General features: G+C 48.0%; 1 protein-coding gene across 1 annotated transcript in view; it reads left to right on the top strand.

Moving 5' to 3' along the window:
- Adamts16 (ADAM metallopeptidase with thrombospondin type 1 motif 16) overlaps positions 1 to 11046 on the top strand; it is a 113683-nt gene extending 102637 nt beyond the window's left edge. The window contains exons 19-23 of the mRNA XM_028782744.1: positions 197 to 398; positions 490 to 684; positions 2930 to 3154; positions 8649 to 8796; positions 9842 to 11046. Of these exons, the coding sequence (XP_028638577.1) occupies positions 197 to 398; positions 490 to 684; positions 2930 to 3154; positions 8649 to 8796; positions 9842 to 9957 (886 nt within the window). The 3' untranslated portion in view covers positions 9958 to 11046. The remainder of the gene's footprint in view (positions 1 to 196; positions 399 to 489; positions 685 to 2929; positions 3155 to 8648; positions 8797 to 9841) is intronic.
- Positions 11047 to 13585: the final 2539 nt, after the last annotated feature.

Here is a 13585-nt window from a genome sequence, read left to right as displayed (position 1 = left end):
CTCACTGAAAGTTTGAGAAGCATGCCAGGCACTAGGGTAAATGGCCTCTCTATGAAAACTGTCTCCAGAAAGCACTGCGTTTGTGTAAGGTGTCACTGGAAAACTGTGGTCCTCTGCTACCATGTACATGTATCTGTTGCCTTTGAGCCATGGCACCGTCCCTCCCCTCACTGTGGGCTTCTGTGTCCCCTAACAGCTGGTCTGTGGGAAACTGGAGCACATGCAGCCAGACATGCGGTGGGGGCACCCAGAGCAGGCCCGTGCGGTGCACACAGAGGGCACACTATCGTGAAGAGTCCATCTCAACCAGCCTGTGTCCACAGCCTGCACCCCCTACTCACCAAGCCTGTAACTCTCAAAGCTGCCCACCTGCTTGGAGCACTGGGCCCTGGGCAGAGGTAACCACGTGGGCTGAGAAGGGGCAGTGGCTGGACCACACATTGTGGAGCCTCTTTGCCCAAAGTTTTCCTCACTTGCTCTCTTGTGCAGTGCTCGCGGACCTGCGGGAAGGGGTGGAGGAAGAGAACAGTGGTCTGCAAGAGCACCAACCCCTCAGCTCGACCCCAGTTGCTGCATGACACTGCCTGTACTTCAGAACCCAAGCCTCGGACCCACGAAGTCTGCCTGCTCAAACGCTGCCACAAGCACAAGAAGCTGCAGTGGCTGGTATCTGCCTGGTCCCAGGTATGCTCACCGGATTCCGTTAGAGTGGGGTCAACCTTAACTCTTCCAGCTGCCTGCTTCTGTCTCCTCTACCTTCCCTGTGTCTCCTCACACTGTCCAAGTTCGGTTCCCTATGCTTGGAGCCAGGCACTACCCTGATCATGTTCTCGTATCAATCCCCTCGCTGGCATCCATGCCGACCTCCCTCAACGTCCCATCCTTCCTCACCATGATACATATAACCGAAGAATATCGGTAGCCTTTATCAAGCCTTGGGCAGATTAGAGAGAAGACGTGCTAATTCAGAAAACATTTCTCAAGGTGGTCTTGATGGGCAGCCAGCTTCTCTTTGGAGAAATGCTTTAGGTGGCTGAACCACTAGCTGTGTAGCCAGCGACAGCGTAAATGAAGGGTATGTCCTCATCCATACTGTTTGGGAATATCCAGACCCCACACAGGAGGACTAGCCATGGAGATCTGAAGCTGGAGTATAAAGGCTTCCTGATTAGTTTTGGACTAAGAGAGGCCTAAAAGGCCTCAGAAATCTTGCCACACCAGCCAAGGATGTACTGCCTACATAAAGTATTAAGAAATCATTGCTCTATTCTGAGTTCCAGAACAGCCAGGGCTGTTACACAGAAAAACCTCTCCCCCCATTCTCCCTCTCAAAATAAGAGGAAAGAAAGAAAAAGAAAAGAAAAAAGAAAAGAAAAACGTCTATTCCCCAAGGTCCAACCTCCACCTTCCTGCAGTAGCTGGGAAAGAAAGCCAATACCTGTTCCTACTCATACTTGTCGGGGAAGAACTTCCGATGCCCATTTCCCCACACACCTCAGGCAGTGCTTTGGTTGGGGAGGAAGCTGAGCCCCTGGGTTTTGCACCTGAGACAGTTTGTCACTGAACACTAAATGCAGCATTGCCTGCTGGATAAAGTAAGCTTTCAGCTGCGAGTCAAGAGCCTAGGTTCCCTTTCACCCAGAGCAAATGGATACCTGCCTCTGGGTGGATTTCCACCTCTATTTGAAAAGCTGCTGGGCAGACCTCTGAAGCTGGGTGTGAGGAAGAGCAGGAGACTTAGGCTGTATATTCTATGGACTATGTCCAGGGAGAAAATCTTTGACATGGAATTAAAAACACCATGTTCTCACACACACATATACATGCAGAATATGTATACACACACAACACACACATACACACACATACACACCATTGAATTGTCTTCCAGTGGAAACTCTGTCTCGGCTAGTGGTCCTAAGGCTGCCCAGCATTGCCAATCTATCCTATCAAAATCCAGCTCCCTCCCTCCCTCCGTCTCTCCCGCCCGCGCTCCCCCCCCCCCCCCCGGGGGTGGTGGGCTTCCCTCCCTCCTCTCTCTCTCTCTCTCTCTCTCTCTCTCTCTCTCTCTCTCTCTCTCAGAGCTGGGATCTCTGCTGCAGACACCAGCACTGGCCTGTGGTAATAAGATGTTGCTTTCACAAGTCCTTTCTGCTTAGCATATACTTCGGCCTCTTCTATCCACATGTCAGTCTGTCTAGGCCTCTCTGCTCACACAAGTAGTGGCCTGAAGGACCGATCAAGCTTGGCTTGTATCCCAGAGGGAGTAAATGCTCTCACCCCCGTGCCTGGTTGCTTTCTTTCCAGGAACCACTCAGGTTTCTAGGGAAGGTTTCTGAACTTGGGAAAATTCTCTAGGGGCTCATATTGTGACTGCCGAGGACGGGTGGGGGCGATACAGGGAGCTGTGACTCATTCCCCATCTTAGCTGGTAAAATCGCTCTGATGTTATCAGTGACAGGCCAACACTCAAGAGTTTTCAGTAAAAGTGTTCTGCAATCATCCTCATGTGGTTTCTTTCTGGATCATCCCTATTTATTACCCATAATGCTGTGCTTTTATGCTCTGCTGGTTTTGTTCTTGTTTTAAGGCAGGGTTTTAAATTTGCCATCCTCCTGCCTCAGCCCCACAAGTTCCTTTGACACAACACTCAACCCTGTTTGCCATCCTCCTCATCATCTAGGAGTTTCTTTGACACAACACTCAACCCTGTGCCACAACACCAGACCCTGTGCCAACAACACCTAATGGCATGTTCATGACACCCAATCTCAGATTTTCTTAATGTTGGATATCACAACACCTTTATAAATGCCAAGGCCCAAGCTATGAAACATCTATATTTGTGTAAGTGTTAAAGAAGTTTCAGCAGGGGACACGTCACTCATTGATTTCGCTCGAAAGCCCTTCTCTGCACCCTTCTTCACAGTGCTCTGTGACATGTCAGAGGGGGACACAACAGAGAATTCTCAGGTGTGCTGAGAAGTACATCTCTGGAAAGTATCGAGAGCTGGCCACGAGGAAATGCTTGCATCTGCCAAAGCCTGACCTTGAACTGGAACGTGCCTGCGGCCTGATTCCCTGCCCCAAGCACTCTCTGTATGCTGCTGCAGGGCCCCCAAGAGGCAGCTGGTTTGCCTCACCCTGGTCTCAGGTAAGATGCTGATGTTTGTTGATGGCTAGCTCACATTGGGAGGGGGCAGCTCCCTGTTGGGGTGCATTCTCTAAAACGCACTGAGCTCTCCTGGTCTTTCTCTCCTGCATGTGGGTGGTCCCTCGAGGGTGGGTGTGGCTTACTGAGGATGGACTCCTCATGCTGCTGAAACTTATTGGGCCCCTGTGTATCACTGTAAATGTTTATGCCGTCAACTATAAGGAAATGTAATACTCTTTGTAAAACCTGGGCAGAGATCCCCAGAGATGGGCGTGAACGGAAAAAGTATGCGATCCATAATAAATCAGCGGTGGTTGGTTTATAGCTGACCAAGAGGCTGTGAAAAGGAGGTGGAGATTTTCACATGGTGCCTGCGTCCTAGAGTAGCAAGCAGCCTGGACTGAGGAGCTGCAGGGTCCTTCCAGGGCAGTGGTTCTCAACCCGTGGGTTGTGACCCTTTTCACAGGGGTCACCTAAGACCATTGGAAAACACAAATATTTACATGACGATTCATGACAGTAGCAAAATTATAGCTGTGAAGTACCAGTAAAAAATAATGATATGGTTGGGGGTCACCACAGAATAAGAGATAGTATTAAAAGGTCACAGCGTTAGGAAGGTTGAGAACCACTGTTCTAGGGGTCTTGACATCCCCACCTTTCTCCTCCTTACCCACGGCCTCAGCTCTACTGTGACTTCCTTCCTATGGCTTGCCTCCTTCCATGTCTCGTTTCCACCTGACTTCTGGGCACTTGAGTCCCTTGGGCTTCTGTATCTCAGACCCTGGGTTCTGCATGTCCATCACTCACCTATGCCCCGCCTCCTCACTCACTGCCTGGGATTGGGTTTTGCACATCCATCACTCATATGCCCTGCCTCCTCACTCACTGCTTGGTGCTTCCCGATTGGGTAAACTCAGAGCTGCTGAGGTCTGCATGTACTTCCAGCCACCTCTCTGGGCTGCATCTACTCAGGATAGTCCTTTTATGCCGCTCTGATCTAGTAACCAGAGAGGCACACAGCCCAAGACACATCCCCGCCCCAAACCAATTTCTCTAGCTAGGCCCTATCTCCTAAAACTTCCATGGTCTCGCAAAACAGCGCCACCTATTGAAGATCAAATGTTGAAACACCCGAGCCTGTGCAGGATGCTTTACTTTGAGCCGGTGAAACTTCAGATGTGGCTGTGGTTAACTCTTCAGCCTGGTGATCTCTTTTCTAGTTCCAAAGGCTAGTGACTGTTTTCATGTATATAAACGTCTAAGGATAATTTAAGAGCCAGGCAAACTCACTACTTACTACAGGCAAAGCAGCAGCATCTGTTTTCAGTTTTTCCTGGGGAGGAAAGAACTGTTTGCAGGAATAGGTGCTAGGTCAAAACAAACTCAAGAAGTAAACACGGCTAGTGGTTATGTGAACCACATGACTAGTGGAGTTGACCAACCCATATGTTCTACCCCAGCCCCAGTAGGGATCAACTCTAGAGTTTGGATTCTTCTCTTGGAGTGTGTAGAGGTTTATCAATACTTTACTTGACCCAAACCTAAAACCTACTGCACCTCTTCAATAGTTTTGATGGGTCTGAAATGCCTGGTCTGTCTAATGAGTCATTTGTATCAACTGACCACAGTTTATATAACCACTGTGATTCATTTGTTGATGCAATACCACAACCTTTAAGAAGCAAGAAATAGCTTATGTTGTATGTTTGCCATAAGCATTTGTAACTGTGACCCTGCCCATAAACTGTGGAAATTTTTCAAATTGGAAAAATTCCAGTTAGTAATAGATGGTCGGTGACTGGCTGACCCTCCACTACAGGCAGCTTTAGTCTTACCCCAGTTAAAGGACGTTGTGATGATTTGCTATCCGGGATCAGACTCAAAGGGTTTTGTTTATCCTTTCAGGCTATGATGTACCACGTGGTTGACCTAAATCAGTCAGGACTGAGGATCTGGTGGTTCCCACATTGTTGGGGGTTGGGAACAGCTCAAACGTGATCACCTGTTAAACTTTTCCCACTTCACATGTCAGAGACGAGTGTTTCAAAGCTTGGTAGAGCAGGACCACCTCACCACCAGGGTAGTACAGGTTATTTGAGAAGGTCATTGACTCTGTGAGGTGAGCAGCTGTGTCACAGATGACACTATTGGCTTCATAGATGACAACGATGACTGAAACCCTGTGGCAATTGTAGAGAAAGAGAGGGGAGCACACACAGAGTACACAGTCTGTGCCACCAGCAGACTGTTCAGTGGACATCCTGAGAAACCACAGGAAGATGGCAAAGTGTTGTTCTAGACTCTCCACTGTACATTCTTCCTCCCAAAGTTGCTGTCATTGACTCTGCCACAGCAAGCATCCAACTGAGCCTTCTGGTCCCTGCTGGCTTCCTGCCCTCCAGACCTGGGGCTGGTGGCTCCCAAGAGCCCTGGGAGCATATTATCTGTGTGTAAATGGAAGACCCAAGAGCTCTGTGATGAAAATCCTAAACATACAGCTAAGTTTGAAGCCACTATGTTTGCCTACTTGATAAACAATTTCCACATTTTCCCTTCCCTGGAGAGAAAAACAAATGCACATTTTCTAACTTCATATTCTCTTTTCATCTCCTTGTATATTGCAATCTTTATCGATTCAGAACATTGCCAAAGTTTTGAGCCGAACATATTTTTCCCTTCAGTCCAATGTTGGGAAGTTGAGAGGCAGCTTCTTATACAAATATTTTTCCCCCATGGGGAATTCTCAAATTCTCTAAACCAGGGATGGTGCCAAGCCTGAAACAGAGAGGGTGGGGCATCTGGGAGGTAAGGGTGCTGAAGGCCTGAGCACCCACTGCTGCTGCAATGCCAGGTTGAAGACCACACGCTAATCAGTGGCTTCACCAGGAACCCCGAGGCCAGGTGCTGGTTCCCTGTGTCCATCAAAGAGTGCTGAACTCTGAGGGCACAGCCTGATACAGGAGAGAGGGATGATTAATAGTTTTTAATGAAAGGAATCAATCAGTGGGAGAGTACAACAAACTAAATATTATAGTTTTAAAACTGCAAAGTGTATCCAATCCGTGCCCCCTCCACCCCCCCGCAGCCTGCAGACGAGAGCTGAGACTGCATCCCAACTCAGAATCATACCTTATGTCAAACAATAGATTTCTATTTTATCCATTTTACAACCTGATCACTGTCCTGTTCTCCCCTCCCATAGTCCCTCCCCCACCCATTCCTCTTTTCCTCTGAGAGTGACAGCCCCCCTGGGTATGACCCCCTCCCTAGCATAGGCTTTATTTTGGTAGCTTGATTTCAAGAGTTGGCCTTGTAGAAGATACTACGAAGGTGTGTTATAAGGTTGGATATATTTCACTGTCATGCTGAGTAGATTCCTCAGCTGAACAGAAACAGTTTGGTCGAAGAATGAGAGGCAGGTGGATAGAAGTGGCTGCAGATGTCCCCCATGAGACCAGGCCCATTGCTGTTTAGTCCTGTTTGCCCAGGCACAGTGTCCTCTGAGCTGAATGGGGGCCTGGGGGTGCTAACATTCACAGAGCAAAGAACAAAGGTCTGGAGGGAGCTTTTGTAGCATGTCAGAATTATGATACACAGTGGGAAACCTGCTGACCCACCTGACCCTGGGGGTACTCAGAAACAAAACAGGCGGCTGCCCAAAGCTTTGGTTGTTCTGGTTGCCATAGTTACGAGTTAAAACTGAACTATGGGTGACTTTCACTGATCTTAAAGTAAAAGAGTATAGCTCTAGGAAATGTTCCAGTCATAGGCTTCAGGGCCTAACAGAGCTTTACTCAAAGAGGAAGAAATGACAAAATGCAATTCCTTGAGCTGAGAGTGTGTCTAACTTCCCTCCCTCCTCATTGGGAAGGAGAGGTGATTTGTTTGATGCAATACTAAATGCTGGTCCCACTGAAACTGAGGTCATCCTGAATACTCCGATGGTAGCAGGCAGCAAGGACAACTTCAGCATCCAGTTGGCTGACACTGGCGGGCTGCTGTGCGCAAGGGATTGCTAGCTCCTCTCTTGATGCTCTAGTTCTCTGGAGTGGGACAGCTTCAGTGTGCCGCCTTGAATGTGTGGGTGAGCAACAGGATTGAGTCATGCACGTCCCAAACTTTCACAGGATGATTCCTGCAAGTTAAGCAACTGTTCAGTTTGCCTGCCACACACCAGGACAGCCCAACTGAGAACTGACCTCATCTTCCAGGTATCCCTTTAATTGCACACATTCTTAACATACTTGAGCCACCAGTCTTGCCTAAAGACAGCTGATATCATCCAGTCTAGACTTGTGCTGTTTTCTTTCTTGGGTGAACTACTCTCCGAGGACCCAGAAGAGTTCCTCTGTCAGTCTTGCTGTGCATCTTGACACCGTGTCCACAGCTAATGTCAGAGGGTTCCTATGCAGTTTTTGAGACATATGTTCCTTGGCAGCTAGTGAACACTGATCTTCCTCCATTCTCCCTGTGTTACTGATGGTTACAGTGCTGAGACATGATGCCCCAAATCAAAGAGCTCCCGGCTGGCATGCTGGCCCAGGCCTAGGATCCCGAGCCTCTAGTCCAAAACTGTCTGACTTTAACAACCCTGTGACTTCCCAGGATTCTCAGGGAAGCTGCCATCTTGTCCCCCAAAACATTGTTCCTTCTTGCCACATGAAAGCAACCTGGTCTCCTCCTGTATTCACTAGCTTCCTATGGGCATCAGTGACTCATCCAAGAACATTCTAGACAAAGGCTCATATCTGCAGTTAATCTGAATATGGCTGCCTTGAAGGCAGAGGATGGCAAGAGAAGGTATAATAGTGCTTGGCATCATAGAAATGAAAAGGCCAAATTCAAGACAGAGCACCACAGGGGTGAAAAAGTGCCTGTCATTGAACTCAGTGTTAATCAACAGTCGCATAACCTCAAATTCCTTAACCAGAAACCAAAATGATACGGGGAAAAGCTTCCTTGATTTTTTTTTTAACATAAGAGTTACCTGTGATAACTTCCCTGAAGACAGGATCTGAGTCTTTTCCTTTTTTAACACTTTCTACGATGTGAGGAAATCCTACACCAGTCCACAGATACCTGAGTTCTTATACAAGATGCTGATGTCTTTAGCAAGTATGTTGTGCCCCAACATACAATGCCAGGAAACCTTAGTCAAGGCTGCAGCTTTCCATCCCCACCTGAGAGCATCCCAACAGACCAAGGTTCTCTTCTCTTGATCCTCAAGAAGGGTGATGGCAGCCAGGTCACAGAGTACTCACCACATGGGCTGGTTTGTGGTGCTCTAGGAGAGGGCTGGACATACATCCCAGTGCACGCTGGGGGAAGGGTGAAATGGAGCTGCCGTGTCTGCATGGTGGCCAAGCACCACCTCCCTTCAGGAATCTCCACCTTTGTCCATGTCGGTCTGCCTTCTGACAAGTGGGCAAGCCAGTGGTTGAACTGATCTGACATCCTGGCAGCTTGCGACTGTTGTCTGTGGCTTTTGCAGTGCACAGCCAGCTGTGGGGGTGGTGTGCAGAGGAGGACTGTACAGTGCCTGCTGCGGGGACAGCCAGCCTCAGATTGCTTCCTGAATGAGAAACCTGAAACCTCCTCAGCATGCAACACCCATTTCTGCCCTATTGCAGAGAAGAGAGGTGAGTGCCAGAACTGTTCCACTGGACCTGGACATTTCTGGTGGTGATGTCAAACTTCTGGGGACATTCCTTAGACAATCTCAGGAGACAGAGGTGCTGGCTGGGACACCCTGGAGTTGGGGCCTTCCCTTCTTTTCTCCTCCTTCAGTTTTACAATGAAATTGTCACAAGGCTATTCCCACCACTCCTATCCCACCCGAGAAGGGACAGAGCCTTCTGTGATGTCTCTCTCCTTTAAGAAGCATATGCTTACCTCTCTTTATACGCTCTTTGTGATTATTAGAAAGACCATTTTTAACAACAGTAACCTTGAAATAAACAAAACCTACTTGTTCCTTGGACAGGCTCTAAAAGCCATACTTGTGTACATGCAAAAGGACTTAGGCAATGGACAAACTTAAATGCCCTGGATGTCCGGGCTGAACCTTAGATAGTCTGGAAGGCAGCCTGAGGCTGGGCTCGTCCTGAGAACCAGATGGATGGCATTTAGTTGGTGTCCATGTTTTATATATCCTGAGTGAACAAGGAATTGAATCAGTACATTTAGCACAAGAAGAACCCCAGTTTTGTAGAAAGGGTTTTATGAAAACAATTGTCCTGCAAGACACCTTTAACACCTCATATTACTAACTGTCTGCTTGCTGTGACCAAATACTTCACAGGGAGTTGGTTTCCCCCTCTACCTTTGGCTTATGGTACCTGGGGACACAGTTCTGGAAGTAGGGGTTGGGTGGGGGATGGAAGGAAAGCCAAGGCTAGGCTCTAAAGCCTCAAAAACCTCTATCCCCTTATCACCTACCTTTTCTAGTGAAGCTCAACCTCGTAAAGGCTCGATGATCTTCGAGAACACTGTCAACAACTAGAAACCAAGAGTTCAGACAAAACAGTCTCTAGGGCAGGTTTCACATTCACACCATAACCAGCCTGGAGGGGAGCTCTTCTTTGGCAACACAAATTCACTTTTCTTCGTGCAACAGAGGTAGTTGGTAGAGTCCAGTGAAGCTCATCCGAGTCTCGGGCTGACATGCAGTGTGCTTGTTTCTAGGCACCTTCTGCAAAGACCTCTTCCACTGGTGCTACCTGATACCTCAGCACGGAATCTGCAGCCACAGGTTCTACAGCAAGCAGTGTTGCAACACCTGCTCCAAATCCAACCTGTGAGCTGGGACCAGTCCTGGGAACAAGAAGAGGTCCCTGTGGCAGAGAGAGGCTAGCCCCAAGAGCTGCACAGTGTGCACTGGGATGCACCTAAAAAAAGACAGGAACTGGAAGAAGGACTGTGGGTCTTTTTGGTCTAGAGTGAATCTATGTGTTTCTGAGTGTAGAAACATATAATGGCACCCACAAAGACGTGTTCTGTTCTCCGGTTGGGTGGGGAAGTGGGATTCTGCGGGCTGGCCTCCTGCACATGGGTGGGAGATGCTATAGTGCACAGGAAGCAGCTTTCCTCCGTGTTTGCATTCAGCCAGATCAAGTTCTAAAGACAGCCAGATGCTAGCTAGCAAATGTTGGATGTATTTCTTAAAAGAAACAGACCAAGAAATCAGGAAAATGTTCATATATCTGCCATCCAGCACATTGGCCTTCCTCCTAATTGGAGACCCCATTTTCATCGTCAAAGGTTTTTGGACCTTGAGGGGCAGGTATGGCCTAACTTTTTCCTGCCTCAGTGGCTCCTGGAACAGATACCTGCAAGGGGTAGGATGGGAGGTTCTGATATAGGTCTTTGCATACTTGGAAATGGAAAAACAACATTTCCTGCTAAGGTGCTTTCTGTATTTCCGGTCTCTGATTTCTGTACTTCCGGTCTCTGAGCTGGAGGAAACTTTGACACTTTGTCTTCTTCCTCAGCTTTTTACAATGAGTTCCTATCTCAAGCTGTTTCTCAGTGTTCTGTTTAAATGAGGGATCAGAAGCACAGGTTACATTAAAACCTAGGTGTCCCTGGAAAGTAAGGGTCCCCTGTAATAGAAATCAGTTAAGGGGCTGATGTGCTGTTAGTGTTAAGCCCTAGGCTATGGTTTGTGTGTCTAGTGGTTTTAAAATATATTCTGTAAGTTTGATTGCTTCTGAGCTGAGAACAAAGGCCAATGGCCTTCAAAGGAAAGGCTCACAGCCACCTCCAAACTCCCCTCCCATCTCCCTCAATATTGGTGCTTTTGTCTTGTCTCCCCTCCTAGGGCCTTCCCAGTAGGAACCCAGATATTTATATTTGCCGAAGTTTTATAATAAATTTTATATTGTATGGTGTGCTTTGGAACTTTTTCATGGTTTTTTTCATGAGGTCTACTGCTGAGGTGAAGGGATGGCAGGGAATACCAGGACAGCAGTCTCTAAGAGGGTTTTAGAATGTCATGGAAAAACTGTGATTGGTCTAGGAGAAAAACTCTCCACTCATGTCATGGAGGAGAGGAGGACAGATCTGCAGGAGAGATGGGCAGGGGTGGGTGTTGGAGGGTTTGTGCTGTGTGAGAGCATTTATTCAGTCATCCCTACTGGATCTATTTGGAGCTCTCCTGAGATGCAGAACCCACAGAGGTACAGAGAGAAGAGAAGTCATTCAAGGGACTGCTCACTGATTATAGAGCTCATGCACCTCGAGTTCAGTAGTGGAAGCCTGTATTCTGGAATCAAAATAGATGTTGTCACTATTTAGACTGAATCTCCTAAGGGAATAGACCTCAGACTAAGTTACTCCTTCCATTTAGGCTGGCCTTTAGTCCACTGTGTAGCCAAGAATGACCATGAAATTCTGATCCCCCTGTCCCTACTCCTCAAGTGCTGAGATTATCAGGGTGTGCTACCAAGCCTGGCTTATCCTGTCCTAGGAACGGGACAATAGCTTTGTCCCTTTACGGCAAACCTTCTACCAACTGAGCTACATTTTTACCATTGTACAACTCTTTAGGGAAAACCATTATTTTCTTCTGTAGAGCCTTCAGCTCATCTGCTGAGGCCACCTCATATGCTGGAACATAATCTTCCTTTAAAGGCTAATAATTCAAATGTTCATCACATCTAGCACAGAACATAGTGTCTGGCATTGATTTGACCCGTCCATCACATGCTCTGGCCAAATTAAACAATCAGAATAACCACCATAGCTCTCCCCTTGGCTCAGAGGTATCCAGCCCGAGTCCAGGCCCATAGGAGGCCATTGTTGTTCCTGGGATTGAGGCAGGCCCCCTTCCCACAAGGGATCTTCTACTAATCCATTGTGGGAAAGCCAGCTCCCATGGCTGGTCCACTCACCCAGGTTGGTCTGCTTCACTTGCAAAGGACCTCTGCAGCTACAGGAGCACACCACAGCTGTGAGTACAGGCCATCTTATTCACCCATGTGAAGAGACTCCACAACCCATTTTACACACAGATCAAGAAAGAAACAATACAGTGTTCCCTGAAGAGACAGACCAAAACAAAATTATATAGGATGCTGAGGAACTCAGATGACACATTCCAAAGCCCCAGTTCTCTAAGTCTCATAGCCCTATTCATTCATCAACCCTCTAAGGCAGTTCTCCAAGGCCCTGCCAACAGAGGAAACTTCTAGGAACCTGTTATCATCTCCGTATATGACCAAGATATGGTCCCAGTTCCACAAGGACATAATATACAGTCACAAATTGATATAAGCAAATATAGCTGGGCTCCACATGGATAGGACCAGACAGACAGGTGTTGGCTTCTCTACAAGGAGCAGCCATGTTAGGAGAAGGGCGGCCTTCCATGTGGTGCTAAAGACAGGACAGAACTGTGAGCATGTAGGGGAGTGAACGGAGCAGCCACCATCTGCCTGAGGCTCTGCTCTCAGGGAAAACAGTGACAGGGGAGCTGAGTCAGATCTGCCACAATCAGGATGAGCAGAACTAAGGAACTCAAACCCTTTCTCTGCCTCCCACTCTAAGGTCATCCCTATTCCTGATCTTCTTCAGACGAGGACTGAAAGGATCTTACCTAAGTTGTGCCAGGTCTGACCAGAGCCTTTATCTGTTCTTTGCTGCCAACATTGGAGCATGCAACTGGCCGGTACTACATTTCACTCAGGATGTGTTTAGTGTTTGCCAAATGCGGTGGAGAGGGATGATGCTTTGTGTTAAACAGCTCTGGACCTGCAGCTCTCATTACAAGAGGACAGGCATTCCAGTTTCTGTGGGAGGAGCAGAAAGCATTGAAGAGCGAGGTGCTGCCCAGGCTAGCAGGCTTTAAGGTGCAAAACTGATTTAGACCAGAAAGCTGGAGCCCAGCAGCGACAGCAGCCATGGCAGCCAAAGCAGGAGCCTCTGTCCTGTATCCACACACATATTTTCATTCCTTTCTGTAGGGTCCTTCCCCTTGGTGCATGTTCCTGTCACCACAATGGTCTAGCTTCTTTGTCTCTGAGCTAGGCATTCTTCATCAGTAATTCTCATTAAGGCTCCACATCACCTGAGTATCTACAAAGAGATGCCCTGGCCACTCTAAAAGAAGGACCTACTGTTACAACACCCCCCCCTCTCTCTCTCTCACACACACACACACACACATGGTGGGGGAGGGAGAGAGGAAGGGGGAAGGGAGGGAGGGAGGGAGGGAAGGAGGGAGGGAGAGAGAGAGAGAGAGAGAGAGAGAGAGAGAGAGAGAGAGAGAGACTAGTCTTCAGATAAACACTGATCTCCTTAAAAGCAAGAGCTGGGCCTGCCCGCTGTACCTGGACCTCACCATATTTAGAATCCAGTGTCCAGAAATGTCTGGTCATCAGATAATCTCTTCCTGACTGGAGGATTTTTCTTAATCTTTCTCAACTGAAT

The sequence above is a fragment of the Grammomys surdaster genome, unplaced genomic scaffold (genome assembly GCF_004785775.1).
Source record: "Grammomys surdaster isolate TR1022 unplaced genomic scaffold, NIH_TR_1.0 843, whole genome shotgun sequence".
Classification (NCBI taxonomy): Eukaryota; Metazoa; Chordata; class Mammalia; order Rodentia; family Muridae; genus Grammomys; species Grammomys surdaster.
This window is presented reverse-complemented; position numbering and strand designations above follow the sequence as displayed.